Genomic DNA, 27,942 nt, shown 5'->3' with positions numbered 1-27,942 from the left:
AAGAGGCTGAGGGTTTAGGAGTTCTGTTGTAGCTTGCAGTTGTAAGGGATTACCTCTTATTTGTTTTATCTGCCAATTTACATTTCAACAAAAACAGTTGAAAACATAAGAACTGTAGCTTCACTGACCAAAGAAGTATTTTATGAAAGATATGTTGCCAGTTTGAATGGTCCATATAGGTGGGATGTTTTTTCTTTAATAGTTCTTTTTTTTTTTACATTTTGGCCTTTCAGATTTATTGTAAACACATTTCTTGCAAACTATCCAACATCCAAAAGATTGGGAAGGGTATAAATAGTTGTTTACATAGTTGACAAATTTGTTCACTTGGTATATTTCAATATACGTTCTTAAATACAGAGTGAAAAAACACAAGATTTGCCTTTTCATTATGCAAGTACCTTATAAACTGCATTCTCTGCATATGTGTAAAGACAATATTTGGGTTTGTGTGCCTAGGGTATAGTACATATATTCACTCTACTTCAGTGGAGCTGGATTGATACTAGCTAACTCCCATACCACGGCCTTTATAACATAAATCCGTTTATTCCCCTCATGACTTTGAAACCTTGAAATGAAGTTCATGTGTTTCCCGTGTTTGACCTCCTACATTCCACTGACTTGTCTTCACTGAAACACATTCAAATCATCAGGGGTGCTGGATTTTTGTAACTCCATTTTATTTGGACAGAACAGCCCCAAATGTAATTTGTTTGTTTCCTGCTTCAAGGTAACTAATGTAAAAGAAGGAATTGAAAATGGTGTATTGTATAATCTGTCCTTGGCCAGAACAGTGTTAAAATTCAGTGTCTGGTGAACTGGTAATACCCCAGATATAGGCAGGACTGTCAAAGGTCTCTGATTTACAGCTTGGACTAGAAAGGCATTCCTATTTCCTCAGAGTGCATCCTAAACCATGAGGGCAGAGAGTCTTCCAGACTCTGATTCAGTGTGCACAAAATGAAACATCTCCACGAGCACAGATTTAGAAATAGAGGCTTAGTCTGAATCCCTGCAGGGGTACCCAGCAATATGTCCCTGCTCTGAACTGGGACAAGAGGTCTCTGCTTGGATGGGAAGAATTGGCAGATGCTCACAGGCAGCTCTTAGGCTGGGCTGGAGCCTGTTGTTTTCTTAATAAAATGGGTCATGTGTGGTAAGTAAAAAAAAAAAAAAAAAAAAAAAAAAACAAACCTGCTCTAGTGACCTGCCCTTCTATGGAAAAGCAAAGGAAGGGATTCAGGCAAGCATGAATGAGAATGAAGAATCCCATTGCTTTCTGTCCTCGGGGCAGTTCCATGTCACAATGTAGTGTGCTTTTATGGGCTGGCTGGAGTTTTTTGTGGGTTTGCCTGTGTTCTGGGTTGATCTGTTTGATTTTTGGGGGGTGAGTTGTGTTGCATGAGAACGTCAATCTAGAAATTTGGCCACCCCCCAGCCAGTGCCTCTTGTTTCTGTTTTACAAGTTATTTATGAGAATTATCTTCCTTTATCAGAGATGCTCTGAAAAAAACTCCTTTATATGGATTTACCTATGGAGTGGCTCAGTCTGCAAACCAGTAGCAGTCTTCAGATTTGGGGCATGGCTCATTGCCCCTTGTCTGAGCAACTTTGAAGATGTATTTGTGTGAGTATACTTTATAAAATTAAAAATATATATATATATAAATGCTGCGTAGGATAGTGAGTTCAATGCATGCAGTTTCCTCAGTTTACAGAGGTAATGGGGCATATAGATCCAGGAATTCTGTCTGGTTGGGAGTGTGGTTTGGGCTGAAGGGTTGTTTTGCAGAAAGGTGCTTATTTGGGCAGTAAAGCAGCAAATACATGGGCAGTGGAGCAGCTGGAGTGAGCAGCAAGCTCAGCACACCTACTCTGGAGAAGTACTTGCTATTTAATATTTCTTCCAGGCAGAGGGTGTTACATAGAGAAGTGATGTGACACCACTACTCATCTATAAAGTAGTTCTAGGAACAACTAGAACTTACTAATACTGGATGATATTTTGGGGGGTGGGGAGCTCTAGAAATGTCATAATCTAAAAATGCTAGAAACCTTCACTCTGAAGGTTTGTTTTGCACAAGAGGAAAACAGTGCATTGTTCTATATGAAACTAATGATGCTTTGTCTTTTGTTTTTTAGAGGCTACTTTTCCATCATGTTTGCAGCTATAAACATTGGTCAGTCTACTTCCTTAGCACCAGATTATGGCAAAGCTAAACCGTCAACCCAAAGAATTTTTAAACATTTGGACAGAAAACCTCTAATGGACAGTTACAGTGAAGAAGGTGAAAAACTGGTAAGGATGGGCGTTTTGGCTTGAGGGGGTTGAGGTTTTTTTTTGGGGGGAATGTGTTTGGTGGGGGGGCTTGAGTGTTTGGTTTTGTTTGTTTTGGGGTAGTTTTGCTTTGTGGTTTGGTTTTTGGTTGATTTTTGGTGGGATTTTTTTTGGTTTGGGGTTTTTTCCCCAAGAAAAATGTTGAAAAAAATTGCTTTAGTAATATTTATTGTCTGCAATTGTATTCATAGCTTCATATTAGGGTGTCACAAAAGACAGACATCATATAAAGTAGAAGTATTGACTCATGAATGTTTTTTGTTTTGGTTTGGTTTTTTTAATGGACCATATTATTAACAAGTAAAAATGTGCTCTTGTGAAGTCAAAACTAACTTTTAATGAATAATCTGTTTTGCTCTAAAGTTGGAGAGAGGGGGGGCAACAACAATATGAAAACCAAGAACAAGGAAAAAAAAACCACACTCAAAAAAAATGACAAAAAACACATTTTCATTAAGAAAACTCGCCTCAGTATTTGTCAAATTTCTTCATGAAATGCTTTCAGTTTACCTGGTGTGGAAGGATTACCTTTGCACATCCATCTAACTTTAAAATTAACTTTCTGTGTAGGTTTTTGATGGTAGTGCCTACTCAGGAAACCATAATCCAGTTCAATAGAATCATAGAATACTTTAAGCTTACACACAGGATTTTCAGCCTTTAAAGTTATGAATACACTTACATATCTTCTTGAACCAGGGTCCTCTAGCACAGAAGTTGAAAAACTTAGCACAAGGTCCCCAGTACATTAGGACTTAAATTAAAATGTTTCTAGTATAGATTGCACTTTAATACCACTGATGCCTGAGACTTCAGCAAAGCAAAGCTTTGAGCCCCTTAAAACAGATCATCAGCTACTGTGAGAGCACTGTACTAGCAGTGTTGCTAGTATGTACATAGGGCCAGCTCCTACCCCAAACAACAGGGGAGAGACAATAGCCTTAATATGTGCCCCCTTTCTTCCACTTTTGCTTAGAAGTCAGCCTGGCTAGAATGGCTAATTAACAACTGTCACTGCTTTTTAAAACACAGCTTGTCTTTTTAAAACACATGCCTGCAAATTACTTGCCAAAGAATTTATTTAGCTCTATCTTAATAGCTGGTCTTGACCTCGTATTACATTCATTCTAATTGTGCTACCTGCAATGTGAGATCAGGAAGGCAAATGTTAGATTGTTATTGATCTATATCAATATAGATTGAGAGTAGAAATGCCTCAATTACATGTCAGAAATTAAGAATATTAACATTTTTTATTTGCCTAAAGATATTCTTTTCAAAGGTGAAGTGAAAAATAGATACAAGAGATGCAGAAAACTTCTTCTCCAGAAGGACCTAGCAACTTGCATCTGAAGATCATCCCATAAATAATACTACACTCAATACAATATGTAATTTAAAAAAACTTAAAAAGTAGTTTTGAAAACACCCTCCCAAACTTTCTTGTCAGTTCTCTCACCTTAATAACCAAGTCTTATTATAGTTAAAGCTAATAAGTGCTAATACAAATTCGTGAAGTGTCCATTACTTTTCAGAGGAATTTTGAAGGCAACATTGAATTCAGAAACGTTCATTTTGTATATCCAGCAAGGCCAGAAGTTCAAGTTTTGCAAGGACTCAGTGTGAAGGATAACAAAGGACAGACTCTGGCATTAGTAGGAAGCAGCAGCTGTGGCAAAAGCACATCCATTCAGGTCTTGGAGAGATTTTATAACCCTGTGGAAGGACAAGTGGTAAAAGTAGACATATGTGGCTATTAACACAATTATATCTACAGAACTCTATCTTCCAAGGTTTCAGAGGCTTCGAGCAGTCCTGGTAATATCTCTGTCAAGATACCTTTTTTAGATGTGTGTGTTACTGAGGTGGAGGTTCTAGTGGAGCTGTAGACAACCTCAAGACCCCTGTCATTGCTTGCCCTGTGAACTCACCACATGTACCAGCATTGGCACCTGTGTTGGCACAGCATGCTGGCTCAAGGCACAGGTCTCACTGGAGAAGAGAATGACTGTGTCAGACTGTGTTGTCTCCCCAGAGCTGCTCACAGCCTGGTCACATAGGGGCATAACGTTCAAGTAACTTGCTTGTCAATGTGTAACTCTTCATGTCCTTATGAACTCACATGTTAGTGACATAGCTACATGTTTCACATAGTACAAATATAACCCTACAAGGATGCTACTGCATCACTGTCAGAAGTTCGCAATGGGCTTTTGATTCAATCCCTGCTAATGGGTATCAAAAGTCCAAAGAAGCCTCCTAGACAGCTTCAAGATTGAGTTAAAGGCCTACAGCTGAAAATATTTATGGTTGTGTTAAAGCTTCTTAAGGACAGGCTTTCACATGAGGTTCACAGTGCTTTTTGTGGTGAGTAGGGCTGGAAGGTCTGCAGGAATAGCCCGTGATCTGCCCTCTGTTTCTGTCTGCTGGAAAATGGAAGCAAACACACACACAAAATTAAAAACTAATGAAAGGAAATATTTCATCTATACTGTTGGTTCTTTTCCATTTTGCATGCAAAATTTACTTGGTTTCAGCTGTGAATCTAACAAATAATAGGCTTCCTCTTACAATTCATGTTTCCTGTTTACCGCGTGTGTCTGTGGATGAAATTTCTAGTCAACTTTGGATCATTTTTTCTGTTGATTTTTCTACTTGTGTCGTGATTTAAGCCCAGGCCATAAATTAGAACCACGCAGTCTACTTCCCTCCCCACCTTTTTTCCCCCCACTCCTGGAGGGATGGGGAGGAGAATCGAAAGAATGCAACTCCCATGGGTTGAGATAAGAACAGTCCAGTAACTAAGGTATAACACAAATCACTGCTGCTACCACCAATAATAATAATGATAAAGGAAATAACAAGGAAGAGAATACAACTGCTCACCGACCGGTACCTTGCCTCCCACCCCGCAGCATTCTAGCCCTTCCGGGTACTTTCAGTTACATCCTGGGCATGACGTGCTGTGGTATGGAATACCTCTTTGGCTAGTTTGGGTCAGGTGTCCTGTCCCTGCTTCCTCCTGGCTTCCCCTCCTCCCTGGCAGAGCATGAGACTCACAAAGTCCTTTGTCAGGGTAAACATTCTGACCAGCAACTGAAAACATCAGCTTTATCGGTATTATTCCCAGGCCGAAAGTCAAAACCACAGCACTACACCAGCTACTAAGAAGGAGAAAAACTGACTACTACTGCTGAACCCAGGACAACTTGGCAGATAGATTCAATACCAGATCTTTGCATATACAGTGGCTGAGGTCCAGATCGGGCCTGGTGTCACAGGAGCGCATTTTGTTTGAATGCAGCGTTGCTGAAAGCATTCGATATGGAGACAACAGTAGGGTGGTTAGTCAGGACGAGGTTGAAGAAGCAGCTAAAACAGCAAATATTCATAGCTTCATTGAAGGAATGAGATGGTGATCTTCTCTTCACAGTGATGTTAGATGTTTGGAATAATGTGGAGAAATCCAAGTAATGCTAACTTCAGTAGATGAAATTTGACATCTTTGTTTCCCTTCATAGGAGGAAGTATAGAGTGTTTAAAAATATGTGTTTAAAGCTTATAAACCTTCTTAGTGTGTTCAAAAAAAAAAGCCACTGTTCCAATTAATATAGTGGTGACAGCAGAATATCAGGGGAGGAAGTAAGAGGACACTTGATGTACAAGTAAGTCCTCTTATTTTATTTTTTTTTTCCTTTGAGAACAGAAACTTCCAAAGTTACTCCAAAAAAGACAATTTATTTGTTGTTTTTTTTTTTTTCTAAAATAATTCAGTAAAACTAAATGCTCTATTTCTAATTGGATGGGCAGGAACAGAAAGTTTTTCTCAACAACTATGAAGGGGCAATAAATCAAAAGCGAATGATGTGGCATTTGACCTTCATGCCTGCCAAGATTTTGGTTCTAACAAGGAAAAAGCTATGATAGTTTGTTTTTGCTGTAGTTCTGTGTAACTTGAAAATGATGTAATGATGCTGAAAAATATTTAATCTTCATTGATGACTTTTGGAATTCTTTATTCACAAGTACTGCAGGATCAATTTCTTCCTGTGCATGTCAGTAAGCATTAAATCTCTAGTTACTCTTATGATTATATGCTTATGAGCAGATGTGTGTGGACACCTCAGTGCTGTATTGCTGGTGGTACTTATTCAAGACCTAATCCAGTCTTTGGAGAAGTAAATTTTCAGACCAGGTATAAATATTTGTGGCTGTATATATAACTGTTTATGCTAGAGTTGTTTATAAAACCTTGGCTTTATTAAAACTTGCGCTATTCTCCTCTTTCAAGATGGAAATAACTAATCATTCTTATAACCACACATAAAAATTTACTTTTCTTGGCTTCCTTCTCAAAGATTATTCACAGGCCTTCTTTTTTTAATTTTTAACGTTCAGAAATATAATACCCATGTGGGTGAGAAAGGAACACAACTTTCTGAGGGACAAAAAAGCAAAGAATAGCAATTGCCCATTCTCTGTTTTGTAATCCTGCCATTCTGCTGCTGGATGAAGCTACCTCTGCTCTTGACACAAAGTGAAATGTGAGTAATGATTATGAATGGAAATATATATCTGTATCTATGTACATGGTTAGTTGCTTTCTGTAGAATAAAATCAATGCAAAAATATTCAGCTGTGAAACAACATCACTGTAGCTTTTCAAGCTGCAAGCTGTGAATTGAACAACACTAGGAAAACTGATCTACAACACTAGGAAAATATCTACTAAACAAGTAGAACCCCTCAAAACTTGAAGTAGAAAACACTATGTGGAGCTGATACTCTTCAGCATTCTTCCTATTGGCTGTATTTGGTGGTAAACACTGAATTTGTGTTCTGACCTAGACTGGATGCCCAAGAACCCACTTCTGAATATCTCATGCTTATTTGGTCAGTCTCAGTGATAAATCTGTTGAGTAAGGGTCTCATGTATGCACTGACTTGTAGATCTGTGGAGATACATTCAGGTGCTAACAAAGAGAAAGAAATAAAATGTGGCTCCTATGACAAGTGAAGGCTTTTCATTCGCTAACAGGATTTTCACAGCCTCTGCGTGTAAGTTGTTCAGAAAGTTCTGGATAACGCCTGGCAAGGTTGAACCTGCATCGTCATTGCTCACTGCCTTATGACCATACAGACTGCAGACATCATTGCAGTGATCCAGAATGGCAGGGTGGTTGAGCAGAGCACCCACAGCCAGTTAGTGGGAAAAGAAGGACACTACTATGCCCTTGTAAATGCACAAGAGTCTAATTAATGATGTTTGAAGATTTTTTTAAATTTTTTTCCTGGGAAGACATTAAGAGCTTACAGAGAATTAATGTTGGCTGTGTCTGTGCTGATGGAGCAGGCACCATGTGTTGCAGCCTGGTTATTGTACCCAGCATAGCCGTTGACCCAAGCCCCCATGGGGATGTGCAGTGCATGCCCTTGGGTGGGTCATGGAAGACACATGGGGAGTCCTAGGGGCTGAACCTACTGGTGGGATTGTGTGATCTGGAGGGAGCCAGACCTGGAGTAGCCTTATCCATACCATGGCTTGGGTGGGGCACCCTGCTCTCTGGTCCATGTCAAGTACCCTATTGCAAAACAGTACCAGAGTTATGACAGTGGTTAAGCATCATGGATGAGCAGTGAGCTGGTGCTTGTGCTTGCCAGCTGGGTTTCTTCACCAGCCAGATGCAGCTGTAAAGCCTTAATTAAAAGTGACTGACAATTCTTGATGACTGCTGAGATTCCAAATAAAGACACTTGTATAAAATGCAGAAAGAAGGTGCTGGATGTGTTTGTTATGTGGTTTTTTGCTTGGTTTTGGTTTCCCCCACTTTATGATATATTTCTAATACTAATGGGTTAGGGTTGAAAATTCATCTAGTTCAAATCTCTCTGTGATGGGCAAGGATACCTTACACTAGACCAGGTTGCTCAAGGCTCTGTCCAGCCTGGGCTTTAGCACTGCCAGGGATGCACTATTCACAACTTCCTTGGGCAGCCTGTTCCAGTACCTCACTACTTGTGCTTCATGTATTTCCTGGAAGTCAATATTTCAGACAATAATTGTAATAGTTACAATCTTTTCATATAAACTGACACATAAGCTACCATTGGTTGAGGGACTTCTTTATCAACTGCTGATCTAACAGTTTAATTGTTCTTTGCATCCATCAGGGTAATTTCCAAAGTCTTGCAGTGGAACTAGGATGGCTTCTTTTGAAATGGACTCAAGTAAGCAACATAAATAGCTTTTCAGTTAAAAAAAAAAAATGTGGTTTTCAGTATTGAGATATTTTATTTTGAATAGACATGGCATTTAGTGGTGAACTTGGTAGTGTTAGGTTAACAGTTGGATTTGATGATCTTAAAGGTCTTTTCCATTAAATGATTCTATGAATAATTCTAAAGCTTGTTTGAAGTGTTGGCAAAACTCATTTACATATGTGCTTTAATAATTGGCTGTTCCTCTGATACATTCTTCAGGATGCTGCAGTATATTCTTCAGCAGTATGTGCTGTGTAGTCAGGGTGACTCAGCAGCTGGGGTGGGGTTTTTTTGACTGCTTAGACCAAATTGCAGCATTTTAATTTTCCAAGGCTTTGCACGTGACTTTGGGTTAGGATTCATGGCCTGGAGCAACCTGCAGTACTTTATAATTTCCAGATAATTCTTCTCAGTTGTAGCAGACAGAACTTACAGTAATGAGTATCTCCTTTGCTCATTTCAGTTGTCTTCTGGCATCTGGATCCATGAGGGGAATAAAACACACAAAAGGAAACAAATTCTGGTCTCAGATTTGCCAAAATAAATACAGTCACTCTCTCTCATATGGTTTTTCTCAGGGACTGTTACAGGCGGAGTTGCTGCTCATTCAGAAACCCTTCTTGTGTGATCTCTTCACTTTCTCCTGATAGGCACATACTGCAGGAGCTGCTGCCCTTAATACATTCCCAATTATCCAGCGTGGACTCCAAATAATTCTCTTTTCCCTATTTTGTTTCTGCACTGGAGTTAAAATTACAAGCAGTACAGTCTGATTCTCAGTTTTGAAAGTAGAAGACATTCCTTCTAAACTCAGAAGTCTTTTGGGAAAAGAGTTAATTTGTACTTTTGGGTTAGATGTATGTGTGTTTTTCATTACAATAATGATGAATAATATATCTTTGTAACATTACAACTCATTATGGTCTGCTACAGAAACAAGATTAAGTAAAAATGGGATAAAATACATAGAGGATATAACAGTCACTAAGCTAAAGCTCTGTAACATAATGAATCATCTAACATCTGGGGCTAGTTAATGGAGCATCTCTGGAAAATACTGTGTTCACATCCATACAGATAATGGAGAAGAATCCAAAACATGCTTCCTTCCCACTAAATTGGAATTATTTACTAGCACAAGGGCAAGAGTCATGAGGAAATATGCAGTATTTGACCTGGAAGATGTGGAAAGAGCTGCAGCATAGTCAGCCTAGAAAAATAAGTTCTGTGACTTGTGTTTCCACTTATTTGCACTTTTGAGATCAACATTACCTACCATGGAAGGAAAAGTGACTATACTTGCATCCCTTTTGGCAGGTTCCTCACCCTTGCTTACATAGTGAGTTCAGCACCAGCTATGGATGTTAAGCCCTTATGGGATGGTAGGTGTGAGTTTCAGTTGCCAAAAGGAGCAGGTGGTGATGTGGTGATGGAGGAAGTGTGGATGTACTGCTCTGGGCTGTGGGAGCCAAGTGGGGAAAGAGCAGTGCTTGACAGCTGTGCCTCGGGACCTGCCTCTGCTCATGCATGAGTGAAAAGGGGAAATTGAAGTGAATAGTACTGATGTACTGAAGTTCTCAGTAAGCATATGAATGTATCTTACTGATTTCTTTCAATACAAACATACTAAAAGCCACTCATGTCACAGCCCTGTTTAAAATATCAGCTGCAGACCCAAGGAAAACACTAGACAAAAGCACATCCTACCCACCATAAAAGAGAGGGTGAGCAAGAAACCAGAGCACAAATAATGTCTGTAAGAGTGACAGAAAAGCGCACTACTGCATGCCTGCTTGAAGGCTCAGCTGAATGACTTTACTGACTCTATGAGATACGCATAGATCAGCATGCTCAGCTTGTAGGTGCTAATAACAAATGCTGTGCTCTGATGGTTTATTTCAGACCATGCAAGTCACCTTCCCAGCTGGCTATGCCCATAGAGCTTACAGACTGGCTATGCTCTGCTTAGAAACAGACCTAAATTCAGACACAAGTGTGTGTCAAAAGCACCTTTTCAGCACCAAACTCTAGATTGATAATGAGATCAAAAGAATCATCCTTTACCAAAAAAGAAAAGCCTATGAGGACACATCTTCAGAGCCAAGGATTTGTTGGCCCCATCAAGTAAGCACTCAATTCCTTCTCCAGATTGCCTTATGAATGCATTCTCTGAAGTCTTTATTTTCTCTTTTTGGGATGTCATATCTTAAAAATTCCATAGGAGGCTTAGATCAGTGCTGGCATAAAGCAAGTGTCTGGGCTAAGTGCTTCTTATCTAGTCATGAACGATGCCTTTGCTGTTCCTTGACAAGCCTGGGCTGCTGTGTTTCCTTCATCACTACCCCTGTGGCAGTCATTTTAAGGATGAGGTCCCCAGTGACACCAGCGGTGACTCACCATATTGTAGGCATGTTTGGAGTACACTAGCCCCTGCCCAAGCAGGCATAGTTAAATCTTTTTAACACTGGGGTAGATGATAGCACTGGACAGACATCTGGGAAAAAAATGTAATGATAAATATTATATTAATTTGCAGTTTTGCGAACAGCATTATTCCTAAATTGCTGGCAGGTATTTTAAGTTAGAGAAGAGCCATTTACTTTGAATTTAAATTTGCATTGTATTGATAACAAAGCATTTTAAAATCTTTGATTAAAAAAAAAGTCTTCTGGATTAAGAAAGTATCTAACTTTATTACAGACCAAATCTAGTCTCTCCCAACAGCTGAAGAATTCCAATGATTCTCCCACTAAAAATACTACCTTACAATTATATGAAGGAAACACATCAGCCCGGGCTTGTCAAGGAACACCAAAGACCTGTTCATGACTAGACAAGAAGCACTTTACCCAGATACTTGCTTTGAATTTGCCAAAATGAATATTGTTGCTCTACCTCACACAGTTTTTCTCAGTTTCTTAACCACTGAAGTTAACCACTTGATTCTATTGTGGTATCATACACAGCTGTTAAATTTGATTAAAACATTGCAATTTTTAGTCTAGTTACAATGTAATTACTAATGCAGACTGACAGCCCAAAAATGGGATATGTAGCTAACAGAAGCATGTGCACTAGAAGGCACAGGACCCAAGTATCTTCATGGCCTCGGAAAATTAATAGTCTGCTTGTTAGAGTGAACATTGGAGTGCACTCCCAGTGGGTGTGGTTGTTTCCCACTCCTGGATGTGCTGTTTCAGTTTGAAAAACCTGTCGCAATTCAGGAATAATGCTGTTTGCAAAACAAAGAATTAACATAATGTTTATCATCGCATGGCTTTTTTTCCCAAATTTTTACTTTTCTCTGCAGCCTATAAAATTTCAATTTATATTCATCTAAAACCTGCAAAATATGTATCCTCATAAAGAAGTTATTTAATAATGTTGGGTTTATGGCAAGAAGGATAGTCCTTATTAAAACTGCAATCCAAAACCCTTGTGCTTTTCTTCTTCTTTTGACAAGCTGGGAGAAAAGAGCAACTGGACTTTTTCAGTTGAAATACACATACATCAGTGTGTACCTGGATTATGAGTCTAATCAAAAATCAAATTGTGTTTTATGAAGATTCAAAGAGTTTGCAAAATTCCCCTAAATCATTTGTGGCAGGCAATACCCAACCTGTCCTTTCTTGGCTACCATCAACATACATTGTACCGCTGACATATCACTTCTCTGTTTGCAAGTGGGAATGTGTCTGGCCCAGGGAGAGCTGGAATGGCTCTTGTCATACTGAGCTGTAGGAAAGTTCCTGTCATGCTTTGGCAAGGGCCTGTTTAAATGTTAATGGTTTGTAATTTCACCTAATTAGTAAGGGTAAGAAACTATGTGGGATCCTTAAGGTCTGCTCACCTGACATTGCTGGAGAGTTTGAAGTGAAACTGTGCTCTAGGAAAACAGCTGCCCTTGTAACAGAAAAGTAAAATAAAAAAGTAAACAGAAAAGCCAGTTCTCGATCTGCTGGATCCTACCATACAGGTATTACTAGGACAGTGGATAACCTAGAGCCTATGGAGATTTCAAGGGTTAAATATCTTCCCTGGATGAGGCTTGTGCCTCCCCTTCTATGAATAAGCATTTTGTCAGAGCAATGCTTCAGCTCTGCCTGCATTTAGAGCTCACCTGCTGGCACAGGCACTCTACTTGGGTCACTCATGTTTTGTTTGTTAATAGAGAAACAACCCAAAGCATCAGAGTTCATACAGTTTACCTGGAGCTGTGGTTGAGCCTTGCTGAAGAAGAAAATACAGTGACAGCTTTCCCAAGGTATTTCCAGCTCTTCTGTTTGCAAATAGACTGGATTATACTGAAGAAATGTGGCTTGGCAGTCACTACAGCTATATCCAAACTGTACATGAACTGTTAAGACAGTGGATAAAGTACATTACTTGACCTTTTTCTGTGTATCCATACTGCTGTATGTAGAACAAACATGACTTCTGTAAAATACATCTTCTCTATGTCTGAGACATTCAGGTATTTCTAAAATCTGCCAACATAGTTAGGGAAGAAGAAAATCAGCTTGGCAACAAGGCCACAAACAGCATATATGTAGTTGGGACTTGGGGGGACTTCTTTGCTAAGTCCTTATCCTTAGGTGCTTGTAAAGGACTGATAGTTTTCCATGCAAAGGTAGAAGAATCCACTTGCCTCACTATGCTTTATCAACTTCCATCTGCCCTATATACAAGCCTTATCACAGTTTGCCCACTGCCCTGACATTTTCCAGGGTTATAGCTCTCCCTGACTGTTATCCTTCAGTTACCTGGGCTGCTTTTCCTCCTCCAGCACCTTCACTAGCACACATACCATATGCTGCACCACATGATCCAATGCTGAAGGACAGACGAAGATGAGAGGGGAAGTGCCAAAAGCAATAGCGATGCAAAAGGTTTACTTTCTGAAATTAACAAAGATTTCTCAGCAGAAGACTGATCATTGCTCTCAGTAAGTGAATCATTTACACTGGATTGCTTCCATTGGCCCCTGTGCTGTTCTTTGTCATCTAAGACTGCAGGCAGCTCTTACCTACCTGAGACCCTACTAGTCATCTTCCCATTTTAGCATTTATTGCCTACCTGGCTCATCAGCAGTTATGTCCAGAAACTATTTTCTGAAGTATGTCTTTCCATCTGGAAATAATGATTTGCTGTGCCCTTAGGGAAGCTCACATATCCACTCAAGTTATCCCCATCCTGTCCAATGACATCAGGGTTGCATGCTCCAAAGCAAACTTGATGAGCCTTCCTGTAACTCTCCTGAAGATGCCAATCTTTATTTTGCTGAATGTTTTCACAGGAAGATAGTTAAAGTCATGTTAGCTGAACAAATAGACTTTGTGGATTTATTTGAATCGACCATATATATTTTCATATTATGCTGTTTTCATAGGAGTAACATCTTCATCTCTTTCTAGTCACTATGAACTTCTGTGACTACTGCTCTCTCCTGTTGTCCAAAGCAAAACCACATTGCAGTTAATCACCACTAAAATAGTTCCTTTTGTTATAGTTCTTGAGGTTTGAAAGAATGACCTGAATATGCCTATTTTGGTGGAAATAATTGTTTGAGTTCAGCTCTGGTTGCAGAAGGATATCCTCAGTGGGGTATGTCCACCATGGGCAACATTCCCAGAGAACACACACAATATTCTGCCAAAAGGGAAACAAAGGAGAAAGAGGCACTGCCATGGAACACTTACCCCACAGCTGCAGACATTTAGCGCTGAAGTAATCCATCAGGTTGCCTGTAAAGCATGCTAGGATATGACTCATCTATTTCCAAATGTCTGCCCAAGCATACAGTGAACTACACCAGGGAAGTGCATATTTCTTACTGTAAATCTAAATAAGGAGTCTCAGTTTCCGTTCAGATTATGCATTTGCATTAGGTGGACTTCCACTCTGAGCATTTGACCTTTCTTAAGGAGATTGGTAGGTTAGCTTATCAGTCCTGCAGATAATTTTGAAGGTCCTGACCAGAAAGGCACTGAGGAGCGCAAGGAGCAGGAAAGGCCTCTGCAAGGTAGGTATGAGCAGCGCAAGAAGATTGAAGTACAAATGGTCAGGAAACAGGAATTATTTATGCTGAATGTGTAAGATGAAAAAGAAATGTACAGATTGCAGAAGCATCCAAAATGGCTTATAATATTGAGTGAATTTGCAGAATCCAGTGGGGTTTTTTCCCTTCTTGGATGGCATGAGGGGAATTTTAAACAAGGAGTTAACATTTTCAGGGATCAAAATAAATGATGTCTCTGACAATCCCATACGTTGCCTGTTTTTTTATGAAACCACACTAGAAACGATAAGTAGAGTTCCCGCTTTCACATCTGCTATTCATTTGAACATACACCTGGCAATGAGTATGTGTGTGTTGCTTCAGAGGAAACTCAACCAAACAACTATCACTTTATACAGCACTAACAGTCTTGGTTATAAACCCACTACATGTGTTTTATTTACTGTAAATTAAGTGTATATCAGCAACACTGAATATGAAAATTAAATGTTAATGGGTGATGCTATAGCAATGTGAAGAGACATCTGTAATGTGATTTACTTTTTAATATTCAGTAACGTAGTTTTAGTTGGAATAAATATGTTTCCCAATAAAGACTCACGTGGCTATTTTCTTCAATTTCTTATACCACACATACTTTAAGACCTGGAGCAAATTTTTCCATGAATTTATGCCAGTCCTTTTGGGACTCTTCCAGTGTTATGTCTTAATGTTTTCTTTCTCTCTCTTTTTTTTAATATCATCATACCTTGATATAATTATTTTCCACTTATTCATTTAATTGCACAATGTGATAAGCTATATTGATTCTGATAAATTTGTCTGCATCTACCACTATTAAATAAGTTTTGCATCTTAATTGTTTCTCACAAATAAACAGAGCTATGGATGCGCTTTTTCTGAGAGAAAAATGTTTCATCTGCCCCATTTATGGAAGAGACAAATGCATACACTTTGCAATATACGTGAGTATACTTAAATGGATATATAGTTTTAGATTTATAAAATATATATTTGTATATATTTAGATGCATTAGAGATTGCTTCATGATGAGGAGTTTTGAAAGAATCCAAGCAAAAGTTGAGTGAATCATGGGAAAATTCTATTTGCTTTCAGCATTTTAGTTCCATCTTTTTCTTCTGACAGGCATCAAGCTTTGATGATGCAATTTCTTTTTTCAGCTTAGTCAGAGACTCAAGCCATCACTTTTGACTGAACATGCTTCACTTACTCACATGATGTTAGTTACGCATATTTATTCCATTTATCAGTAGATAAACCATGTTAGCTTTTATGTCTAGGTCTTTTAACCATACCTTCTGGGAAAGCAATTAATTCTTGCACTTGAAATGCCCAGACAGCTCACACTATAAAAGCAGAAGCAGGTCTGTCCAGGCCTCAGAAATGGCTCCCTGGCTTCCATGAGAGATGGTATTATAAAAAGCTGCACAATCCGAACCAACTTCTCTGAAAACTTCACTTGTGTGATTTGTAAATAACAGGATATTTTTAAAAACTACAGCACAATATTTTTTTACATCAGTAGTTCTATTTGTTTTCCCCAAAATGGAAAACACCATTCTTCACATACACACACACACACACAGTTCCTTCACAGTTTGCCCTACATTTTAGTCAGTATCTCAGCTGCAAACACTGCCACAGAGAAAGAAACTAAGCTACCCTGGTAGCTCCATTCTTCACCAAGACTAGCAAAGGGCCACATAGTGAGACCATGTTACTTGAGATAGTATTTCCCTGGAAACAGAGGTACACAAAAAGTGGCTTGCTGTGTTTCGTTTACTGGAAGGGAGATAAAGATGGCCAGATTGGTTGTTAGAACTGGAAATGTCTGGGAATTTCCAATATCGAGATGCAGTTACTGCATGTAAGCACAGTTTGATGGTAAGTCAAAGTCAGAAGGGGCTTTACTATAATTGTTATCATATCTATTATTTAGACAATTGCCTCTAAAATGTGCCAGCTTCTTTCTGATGAGGCAGGGAGAATCCTGTACCCAAATGAGAACAGTCTAGGAAAAATAAATCAGGAAAAACCCCACTTCAAATGTTTCTGCTTGTGCGTATTCATCTACCTGTGTTCTTCAAGTGTACACAAGCAGAAACATCTCCAAATCTTTCTTCAGGACTCTGCACTATTTTAACTTTCAAAAACACTTGTCATCCATTAAAGTTTGAATTGAACGATAGTCAGATGTGTGTGTTTTCTGGAAATATTTCATGAGGCTCGAGGTGTAAACGATGTTCTACAAGGACATTAGCCATACATCTTTCATGTGGCCTTCCATCTTTCAGTTCATCACATTCACTTGTTCTATCTTGCTTCAGATTAAATGGTAAAGCTGTCGAGAGAGGGACATATTTCCCTGAGCTGTTTATGAGCTGACTAGCACCATTCAGCTTCAGTCCTGCCTGAATACTTTCAAGCACATGAAACAAAATAATAAAGTGTCTTGAATAAAGAAGTCCTACAGATGAAAAGGGTAAGCAAACTCCAGAATGGTGAGTAATGATGCTACAGGAAACTAACAAAAGGCAGAGGATTTCTGTCGATATGGTTGCTCTCTGGGTGATTAGTAGTAGGGATTTCAAAAGGTCATATTGTTCTAAGAAGCCTCATTATGCACAGATCACAAGATGGGGGATTTCTCTATCCAGCAGCAGCTGAGGTAAGCAAACTGTCCACCCAGTTCCAGGTTTCAAAACATGAGGGTCTGTCATACTCCAGCTACGTCTGCCAGACCAGTTACTTTGTCAGATACAACAGAATCAGTGACAGGATATATATCAGAAGGTTTCCAAAACTGTGTCAGGGTCTTACCTGACACTGTTAATTCTGCCATGGCAAATTCTTCCCTAGCAAATTGCAAATGAAAAGCCATTGCAAAGACATTCTCCCTTAAATTTGAATGAAAATGCATTATTTCAGCTAAGCCAAATAATTTGAACATTTTGTTCAAGCAGAAACTAAAAGTTTTGTCTTTGTTTTTAAAAAATCTTGATTAGAAACAATTTCTGCAGGTAAAAATATCTTTTCATTGTTGTTCTAGAAATGTTTAGCTGAAGAGCTTCAACCTTCTCAGCAATTTCTCACAGCTAAAAACATTTTCCATATTCAGCTGTGAATAGTTTTATTTAACCTCTGCTGCCCTTTTTTACTGAATAAAGTATGCATCCAAAGCCAATCACCCATTCCTGTTTCTAAGAAACTAGAGATGCAACTCTGGCAAGTGACTCCTGTGAGAAAGGGAATCTGTTGGGGAAGGGAGGCTAAGGAGAGGAAAGCAAGATTAATTAAAAGAAAATCAAATTTTTTGTGTTTTGGTTATGCTCTTTAGTGCATCAAATGGTGTCATCTCACACATGGAATGAGACTGCTGTTACCTAGCTGTGCCTGCCTCATCCAGGGAAAACGGTTTGGCTTAAGAAGTGCTTGAAAAGCCCCCCTTGCACTGGGGAGGCTGGGCTGGGGCCACAGGACCTGAAGTTCGCAATGGGAAGAGCTTGTGCACCTTGCCGAGCCCTTTTCATCCTACTGAGCAGCTGGAACCTTAATGGTCACTCCATTGATGCTCACCCAGTTGCTCAGGCAGGATGGGAAAGAGTTTTATGACAAATGGATGGAGGTAGATTTGTGGGAGAGGAAAGGGAGGACAATGACAGGAAGCCACAGCTTCTGGTCCCCCCTGGTTTGTCCAGCACTACCCCGACCACTGGCCGTGGCACCTAACAGCCACTGCCCATCCTTACTGTGCCTCTCCCAGCACTTGCCACACAAACACTGGTTGCAGTATGATGAGGATGGCTGTGCTGCTCTGCACCTGCCCAGCCACCACCTGCACCACCCAGGGGACACCCCTTCCACTTCCCTTCTTCCATGGGAAACAGCTGGGGTCCAGGGCTGCTGACCATGCCCCCTCTGGGCCTTCTAAGCAAGCCTTGTCCCTGTGACATTCTCACTCATGGGACAAACTGTGCCTGGAAAGGAAAGGAGAGGTGTCACCTATGTTTTTCATCCATATTCGGTTTGATGACCTGATTTGGGCATTTTTACTATTTAAAAAAAATCCAACACCCAACTTGCTAGATTAAATAAAAATCCACTCTGTCTCCTTCCTTCATATGTGCCCACAAAACTCTCAGTGCTTTCTAATGCTTCAAAAGACAGTCAGATATTTTTAAGTTGCCATAAATCAAGATGTTTTTAGCCAAAACTGGTCTTGAGCAATGCTTTCATTAGAAATTCTCTGGATCCCCAATGCAGGAAATTTCTGAGATTCCTGAGGAAGAGCAGTATTAGCAGGGCAAGGTGATGATACTGAGTCTGTACATCCAGTTTTTGTTACTAGGATGACAAAGGTTTTGAGGCTGCTTAAGTTTGAGATATTCTGGCTTCTAATGTAAGTTTAGTAGCTCACATGCTCCAAGCATTAAATTCTAATAATTCACCAGAAATTTTTTTTTTTTTTATTAGGAAGAGTGAAGGGGAATTGGAAACAATAGCCCTAACTTAAATGTGCATTCATTTCCTTCAGCCCCTTTTTGTTTAAGTATATATTGTGCAAGTTGCATGTGAGATTATATGGTTGGGGAAGGAGAGGACATGAAAAAAATAATTCAGGAGGACAAAAGAGTGTCTTCTCAACCTTTGGACCTTTCTGTGTAATCTACAAGGCAAATTCTTCAAGTCAGAGTCTCATCCATGGGGATTTTCCACTTCCCCACTCTTGAGGAACCCATGGAGACACTGACATCTATCACCGACACTCATGGAGAACTGAACTGTCTGATAAAAGATTGCTTGTTTCCCTCAAGCTTTCACGAAGGTACTCAGTGCACAGACCAGTATTTGTATTATGCTGTGAAGAGAAGGGTTTAGGCCAAAAGAAGCTGGCAGCCATGGCTTTTTAATGAACCATGTGCTGACCAAGCCTGGTTGTGAGCTGTTACAGATGTGCGCTGGACATTCTAATGAGATGCAGGAAATTCAGGAGGCCAAAAAACCTCTTTGGGTTTTCTAGTTACACTGGTAGGATCAAAGCCACTTGTGTTCTACCTGGCATCACTGAGCAAGGGATATGCTCGATGTCCTTAATGAAAACATTACCATTTGTGGTAAAGGCACTGATGCATGTGGATTGCCATAAGGGGGAATAAAAGAGGGGCTGAGTCATTAGCTAAGAATGAGAGCACAGGCAGGACGGGATCCTGCAGTGGCACGTTAATTATAGTAACATTTTCTTTGATTCGCCTGTTATGCATAGAGATGCTGAACCATGAGCAGGACCTCAGTGTGAAAGGAGATGGCCAGGATGAATGATCTGGTAAGTAAGGGAAAGCAAACCCCTATCAAGAGAATAAAACCCTCCTCCTTGCAGAGCAGAGTCTCTAGCCAACGTGTCCAGTGTGGAAGAGGTGCCTTTTCCCAGTGCTTTAACAAAGGAGTGTTCTGATATTTCTCTTAGAGCATGAGTCAGACACAGGGCTTGCCAAAAAGCCATGCCAAGTCCTGCTCTCAGTTATATATGCCCACAACAACACTGCACATGAGCAGATGTTATCTCAGCAGCAGCTAAGACATTGGAGCAGCTGTGGGCTGCTATTTGCAGCTCTGCAGCTCCTTGCTTCCGTCTCTGTTATCACTGTACAATCTGATTATCAACTGTATTGCACATGGTATTGCTTTCTGCCAGGCCTGCAAATTCAAACAGATCAATGGTAAAAGTCTGCTTTTACTGATATGTGACAGTTAAAACTTATTTTTAACTAACTGATGAAGCACTTGCCAGCAGATATCCCAGTTGACTTGCTTTTTGTCATACAAACAGGCTTATATACAAAAAAGCATAGTCTATGGAATGAAATAGGACGCATATACAGACCTTTCCCTGCACAGCTGGGTGGAGTAGCAGTTGCCAGCATTATAAGACTACATAAAATATGCAACAGTGACACCTATTGGCACACAAACTTTGTACAGTTCCCTGCTTTATTCTGCCTCAGTATTTTTAGCTGCATTATTGATTACACGAGTGTCCATCCCATGCTGCTATGATATCATGCTGCCACTCTGGGGCACAGGCCCTGACAGCTGGCAGAGCTGCTGGGGAAAAGAGCTTCTTGGATAACTTGCCGTTAGGACTCAAAGGAATTTAGTCTCTATGAGTGGCCTATTCTCTTTGAACAGTGTAAACTGCAGATCATGCTTCTGCAATCCCTACTCACTGTGGACTCTTTGGTGGTGTTTGGTTTTGTTTGTTTTGGTCTTTTTAGGACATTTCCACCTGTGTAAAACTTCATTTGTAGCAAAACACATTGTTTTGTGACATGCTGTGTTGGGAGACTAGAGAATGTCACTGCACTGCAAGAATTTTTTCTGTCTTGGGAACCCAGTGGTTCTCCAAGGCACAGACTGCTAGCAAAAACATTTCTTCTTTTTGGCCACAAAGTTCTTGAGGCTGTGTATTAAGTCCAGCCCAGGGAACTACAGCAATCTTCAATCTCCAGATTTCCCAGCTCACGAGGAAATCGTAGAATTGCAAGTTCTGGAAGTCCCTGGGTTTGTGGTTTCAGATCACTTGACTTGCCAGATCCATCTCTTTCAACATGACAGAATTTACACCCCAGGAGTAATTTTCCTGAGAAAAATAACTAATTCTGATCAGGGCTCCAGAAAATATTGACATCAATTCCTTTGATGCATCTATTTGTCAATATGCCTGTGCATTGATAGGGTGAGATACTGTCAAGGAAACAGTTAACATGTATTAAACACTTTACCTTCTTTTCCTTGCCTGGCTGTGAACAATAAACAAGTGGATTTACTACCTTTCTTATTCACCATAACAATGATCTTTCATCTTTTCTGATTTAGGATGTCATGTTTCAAGTGTTTTGAGGTTTGCTTCTAGGTAAAACTGTCTGCTTACTGCACGGGCAAAACAATGATTCTAGCTGAGTATATGCTTCAATAACTATTATTAACTCCCTGTGATCTTTTCCAATTTCCACAATTACACCTGAAACTGTGTGGCTCAATGCAAGTGGATAAACTGCTACAGTGTTCTGAAGTATTTCAGGAGCATTATTATATCAAGTTAAATCTCCAATTTTGTTAGGTTTGTTAGATTTTTTTTAACTCTTTTTTCAGTGAAAATATTTCTGACTATTCTGATTAGTTGCAAACAATTTACCTAGCACCATGTGGATCTGAAAAGATGTAGGGGAAAGGTTAAAGGATGATGTATTTTAACCTAGTGACATTTGTTTGCTTTCCTTGTCCCATCAGAGAAGCCTCAGGAAAAAAAGAGAAGAAATCCTATAAAATTTATTTGAAAGTGAATTTTAATTTCTATTTTACCTGTTCCTTGTGATAAAGTGGTGTCTAGTCAAGTTTAATTGTATGAATAAGTTTTAACTTTCTCACATCTAAGTCAGCTGTCTGTAAAGAAGCCAAAGCTGAGTAAGATCACACATCATGAACGTTACGAAATCTTGTGTAAAAAAAGCAGAGGAGGAAGGGACTGTGAGGAGACTGGATTTCCGCTGTGGTCACAGTCTTTGCTGTTGCCCAGGAAGACATGGTAGCTGATGCATTCACTGCTAATGACTAAGAGAATGAGACAAATGCTGCCTCTGGAAGAAGTAGCTTTCCTGCACAGCAATGCAATTAAAACCCCAGTGAGCAGGACAAGAAACCTGTGGCATCAGAGCTCTCCTGGGTGAACAGTTTTATGCATGCGGTACATGATGATACTCCTTGTATTACAAGGTTTTCCCTCTTTGCACAAGTAATCACTGTGCTAGGTGTCACTAACGAGCCCCTGGACCTAGAGCTGAAAACAAAGGGAAGCAAATTCACAGGTGTATTCACACAGCTTCGCTCCTTTCTTCTTTTTCTTTTTATCACTTTTATCTAAATGTTTTCTACAGCTCTCTTAATTGGTTGAATTTGTGAATCTAGATGTGTGGGTTTAGAAGACATCTCCAAGCTCGAGGCACTTGATCCTAATTATTAACTGAGTCAGTTTGAGGAGCTAAAATAATACATGCAGCTCGGATGATGATCAACCAGCATAAAGCAAAGTGAAGAAGCCACAGACAAAAGGTCATATTGCAAATTAGCTGTATTTCTGTATAAAATGTCCATCGTATTGCAATACTTTCTTCATCAGTTCTGCAGATCAGCTTGGCTTTTAAAAGTCTCTGCAACTGTCTGGCTGCAGAGACAATTTGCTGGGGTTCAGAAAAAAGCTTCCTGTCTCCTCCTTGGCTTCTTTCTTCTACATATCCCTTCTTGATAAAACTGGCCAGCACAGTATTGCTTGGAAATCCATCAACAAAAGCATCCAGTCACCAGCATGAAGATTAGGGGGAACAGCCAGTGTAAGAATTGTTAAGGTAATATTAACATGGAGACAAATGTGAGGAAAAAAACTCAAATACAATTAAAGGGTAGTCCAACAGATTTTCTACTTCACTCCAAACTTAGCTTGGTGTCTTTTCCTAGGGTGTCAAAACTAGTCTGAGCTTGCACTTGGAAAGAAGCCTTTATCTGTGCTTTTGTCACTAAAATAGAGTCCTGACAGATACTGACACTTGTGATGAATCTTGAAAGCTGGCATGCACATTCATCACTTGAAGATGGACATTAATACAAGGAGAGATGCACATGCAGTTGTTTGGGTTTTTATAATTCCTTATCTTTTTCCAGTATGTTCTGCAAGAAATGCTCTTTGATAGGAACATTCTATCTATCAGTGCTCAGCCATGTATTTTGCTGAGATCAAAGCAAATTGCAGAAGAAATGTCCTAAATAAAAAGCCTATTCCAAAATGCATCATGTCTTTCCATAATCCAAGTACAACAGCTAAGACTTGCCATTTAAAAATAAATGGCATATTATTTCAGAAAAATATCTTTATGCTCCCAGCCCCATGCTGTCCTCAGGCACATTTTTTCCTACAATCTAGAATTTTCTATTAAAGTAGGAAGCTGATTTTTATGATGCGTGGCCATTTTATATTTACTTTTGGCAGGAGGGAATGTTTATTTCAATCAAAATTTTCTTGTAAATTCACTAAGCTGTAGGAGAAAAAATAAGGTGTGAATTCAGAAAGGCTTCTTTATAAAATTGAGAAGCTGTCCCACTCAACTTCTGTTTTGGCAAGCTATTGATTATATGCTCATGGTCAAATATGTTAACACCGATAAGATACTAATATGAAAATCCTTTGAACATATCGATTGGATATTTGCCAGAATTCTCAAACGTTGTATCAGTCAAGAGTATTAATCTTAGGGAAAGCAAAGGTCTGAGTGGAATTTGTTCAGAAAAAGAATATCCTTTGTTTTCTTTTTAAAGGAAAAATAGAAAAAGACAATAATGTTCGTAAGCCTAAAGTCAGTTTGTAAACATGCAATTATACAACATCAAAAAACTGATCACAGCTATTTTTTATTTTTTTAAACAAATTATACTCTAAAAGCAAAGATTTAATTAATTAATGAAGAAAATACCATATGCTGACCCAAATTTCTACACTTTTTCTGCAGAAACATATATATATTCAGCCAGAAGAAAATATTAATTTTATAACACATACACAGTGTAAGTATATATCATGTCCAATGATGCATTTAATGCATTTAAAGTATCACATGTAATATATATAATATATAAATATATTATAAACATATAGCACTATTTATTTTATGGCAAATATTTAAAAGTATGTAAGTAGGTCCACCACTTCAATTGGAAAAAAAAAAAAAACAAAACAAAAAAACCTTTTCAAAGTAATTTACAGAAATTTTGCTCCCTATGGCAGAATTTGCTCTGTATAAAGCATCATTAATCCCTTTATAGAGATTTATAGGTCCGTTTTATAACTTAACACTTATCAGTTTTGAGTGGAGTGTAGTTAATATATTTTGTGGAAAAAAGACTTTTTTCTTTCAGTTTTCTTGTTTCTCATTTATGTTTTTAACTGTCAGATCCTCCCTCAGCAGTTTTTTACTACTTTGAATGGATCAAAAGTTACAGGTTCATAGCCATTGGCACTTTTCTCTGCTTCTTGGGCACCTATATCCTTCCTCTGAATATAGAGAGCAGCATTTTATGCAAAGCCAGCTTGCATCACTGCTGGAAGAACCTAAAGAAAGTAGTACAAAAGATGCTAACCTTAGGGAAGTATTTATAAAATCTATACATTATGTCACACCTGCTGAGTGTAACTACAGAGGAAAGTGAAGAGAAAGATATCTGTCAAATAGAAGCATTTTTCAAGAAAAGTATATTTCTAATCATAGTTCAATCTTTGCAAATCAATTTGTACACTCTACAACTCGTGTTTCATGTCACTTTTTTTTAATATTTTTTAATATTTTAATATTTAATATTTTAATTTTTTATATATTTTTAATATTTATATTAATATATTAATTTAATAGTATACTAATAGTATATTATTTATTTATTCATGTGTACTTTATAAATAAATTTTTAGGGGTTTTGGGGTTTTTTTCAGGGTGTGTAGGTCATATTCATCCGTGGGTGAACATAGAAAATTTGCACCAGAAACTTTAAACAGGTCCTCACTTATGTATGGAAAGGCTCTCTTTATTCAAGCTCATGATTTAAAATTTGATTTTTGCTGATGTGGGAAGAATTCATTAAATTAAATTACTGATTATGAAATTGAATGCAAATTACACTTCCTTCTGATTCATTTTACAAATACCATTGATCCAGTAAAATAAAGGTAGGAATATTCACACAAGTCTGGAAGATGATGGAGTAATTTCTAATCAGTTTCTTCATATCCAAATATATTCATAATATCTATTTTCTGCCAAGTAAAGGATACAACGTGCCTCTGATGCATCCAGAATGTTTCAGACTGGCTGCCTGGGGGCAGAATTGCAGATGCCATTTCCTTTCTGGAACAGAGATTATCCGAGCTGAGCCCACAAGCTCCCTGATCATGGTCATTTCTATTTCTGTGCTCTCTGCCCCATTTGCAGTTCTGCCTTTCCCACATACATGACATCATCAGCTTCATGGCCAGCTGAGACAAGGTTATGACTTAGCAGTTTAAGTCATGCCTACATTACGCATGATGGAGGCAATTATACACAATGGCCTTACTGCTTCTTTCATTTTCTATCCATTGTCTTGAGAACTACCTGGTATTACTCTTAAATTTTTGCAGAATCCAAACCTTCTTGATTTGAGGCTATTCTCACTTCATCCTTACAAACATGACATCTAAAATGCAACTAAATTTAGTCATAAATATATTTTTTTCTTTCTTTCAGGTTCTTCGCTCACTTACAGTATCTTTTTTGAGATATTTGCCTTAAGGCTGTTCAATTCCTGATAGCTTTTGCTCCTTCTCAATAGAAGAACCTTTCAGGTTTATATCTACAGCCCAATTGACTTCACTTTTAATCCAGCTGAATGAAATTCATACTTAACTTTTCCCTTTAACATACTCATGATCCTGTTGAGTAGTGAAAAGTGGAAGAATGGACTGTAATGGCTGTTACAGAGTTCTATTTGTCTTTCAGTTTTAAACATATACCCCACCTATTGCTAACCTTGTGTTGTCAATCATCCCAGTATTGGTTCAAGTGAGTTTTTCCAGACTAAAATCTTTGCTCTGTTGTTATGGATCTGCAGTACTTGGACAGTCAAATTCATGGATTATTTCTGCTCATGCATTTTTTAAAGCATCTTAATCCACTTTTTAATCGTTGCCTTAGAGATTTAATTCCATTCCCATTTCCCTGCAGTATAGAATTGTGGAATCATAGAATCAACTAGGTTGGAAAAGACCTTTAAGATCATCAAGTCTAATCATTGTCCCAGGACTGCTAAGTCCACTACTAAACGATGTCACTAAGGGCCTTATCTACATGGTTTCTGAACACTTCCAGGGACGGTGATTCCACCACATCCCTGGGAAGCCTGTTCTAATGCCTAACTACCTAATTGAAAGCAAATAGGTGTGCCAGTTTTTCTTACTCTGCAGTGCTTGATACTTTTTACACTGCTATCCTTTTCTTCTCCCATACCTCTGACTTTTTGTCAGCACACTGGGAAGATCTTTGTGAAAGCCATGATTGCTGCTGTCATTCATACGGATTTACCAGCTTGGGCATCACCTGGCCTTCTAGCATGGTTTAGATAAATATACTCCATAAAACAATGGTACAGATTTGTCTTGTGGTTTTATTTGCTTCTAGAGGCAAAACACAGAGGAAGGAAACTGATCTGAAGGTGTGAGAGATCTTGAGATATTGGTTTCAGAGGATTCTTCAACTCTCAAACTTACAGCGTCACAGGACAGCCTCAGCAGTGCTGAGAGGATAATACAGCAGGCTACATCTTTCACTGAAACTGGCAGGTAGATGGTCTTTCTTTATGTTTTTCTTATCAGTCCCTGATACTTTCATTTCATAATGCTTTGTACAAGTGTTTTCAATATATCTTTTGCTATGATTTTTGCTTCTAAAATAAAGGGTAGTAGTAGTATTTCTGCCTTTACATACAGTCTAAGTTCATTTCTCCAAGTTAACGTTTGCTTCGATCAGCTGGAAGCAGTTCTCCTATACCTATCACAACATAGTAAAGAAATAATAACATGAGTTAAATATAGGCTCATGCAGAATAGTCTCCTATGGCAAAGAGCAGGAAGTTGGTTGCAGTTGAACTAAAATTTCTCTTTAAATGATCAGTAGCTGCTATTTGCTATGCAGCTTCTGCACAGCCCTAGGCAATTCCGAATGCCTTTGTAAAACTCTCTGAAGCTGCATGCCTGTGTATGGAGAGGTAATGTGATTTCTCATGCTTGTAGCTTTTTGGTACAGTAGAAATGCTTGTCTATATAAGAGTGCTGTAGAAAACGTATAGTGTATCAGACAACCCATGTATAGTATTTCCTCTTTTTGAGTAGAAAATAAAAGAAGTGCATCTCAAAATAGGGAACTTCCATCCAGGCTTGTAAATTCCTCTGTCTTGGATATTTTAAACAGCTAAAGAGGCAAAACTACACAAAAGGACACATACAGTTCAGTACAGTGTAGGTTAATATATTAGACATAAGGATCAAAAAATTTTTTGAAATAGATATAATGTTCTTGTTGCATTCTGGATATTTTGTTCCTAGATATTGAAATTGCACTATTGTTTTTGCACAGAGAGGTAAGAAGACATTTACAATCACTTTTCTGTGCACCCTATATACAAATCATGCCCTATCCAGTCTCTCCCCAGTGAAATACTCACAATCTTTCT

The 27,942-nt window shown here is 38.8% G+C and overlaps 1 protein-coding gene across 1 annotated transcript in view; it reads left to right on the top strand.

Annotated features, from left to right (window-relative positions):
• ABCB5 (ATP binding cassette subfamily B member 5) overlaps positions 1-27,056 on the top strand; it is a gene marked incomplete at both ends in the record, with an annotated part of 49,474 nt that extends 22,418 nt beyond the window's left edge. The window contains 13 exon segments of the mRNA XM_080609601.1: positions 82-179; positions 1,500-1,558; positions 1,561-1,630; positions 2,146-2,302; positions 3,877-4,074; positions 5,551-5,749; positions 5,752-5,756; positions 6,740-6,790; positions 6,793-6,879; positions 6,883-6,889; positions 7,405-7,439; positions 7,443-7,591; positions 26,924-27,056. Coding sequence (XP_080465727.1) covers positions 82-179; positions 1,500-1,558; positions 1,561-1,630; positions 2,146-2,302; positions 3,877-4,074; positions 5,551-5,749; positions 5,752-5,756; positions 6,740-6,790; positions 6,793-6,879; positions 6,883-6,889; positions 7,405-7,439; positions 7,443-7,591; positions 26,924-27,056 — 1,248 coding nt within the window.
• Between the last annotated feature and the right edge of the window lie 886 nt (positions 27,057-27,942).

Source organism: Psittacula echo (genome assembly GCF_963264785.1).
Source record: "Psittacula echo genome assembly, chromosome: 2".
Classification (NCBI taxonomy): Eukaryota; Metazoa; Chordata; class Aves; order Psittaciformes; family Psittacidae; genus Psittacula; species Psittacula echo.
The sequence above is the reverse complement of the archived record's forward strand: the minus strand, read 5'-3'. Positions and strand labels throughout refer to the sequence as shown.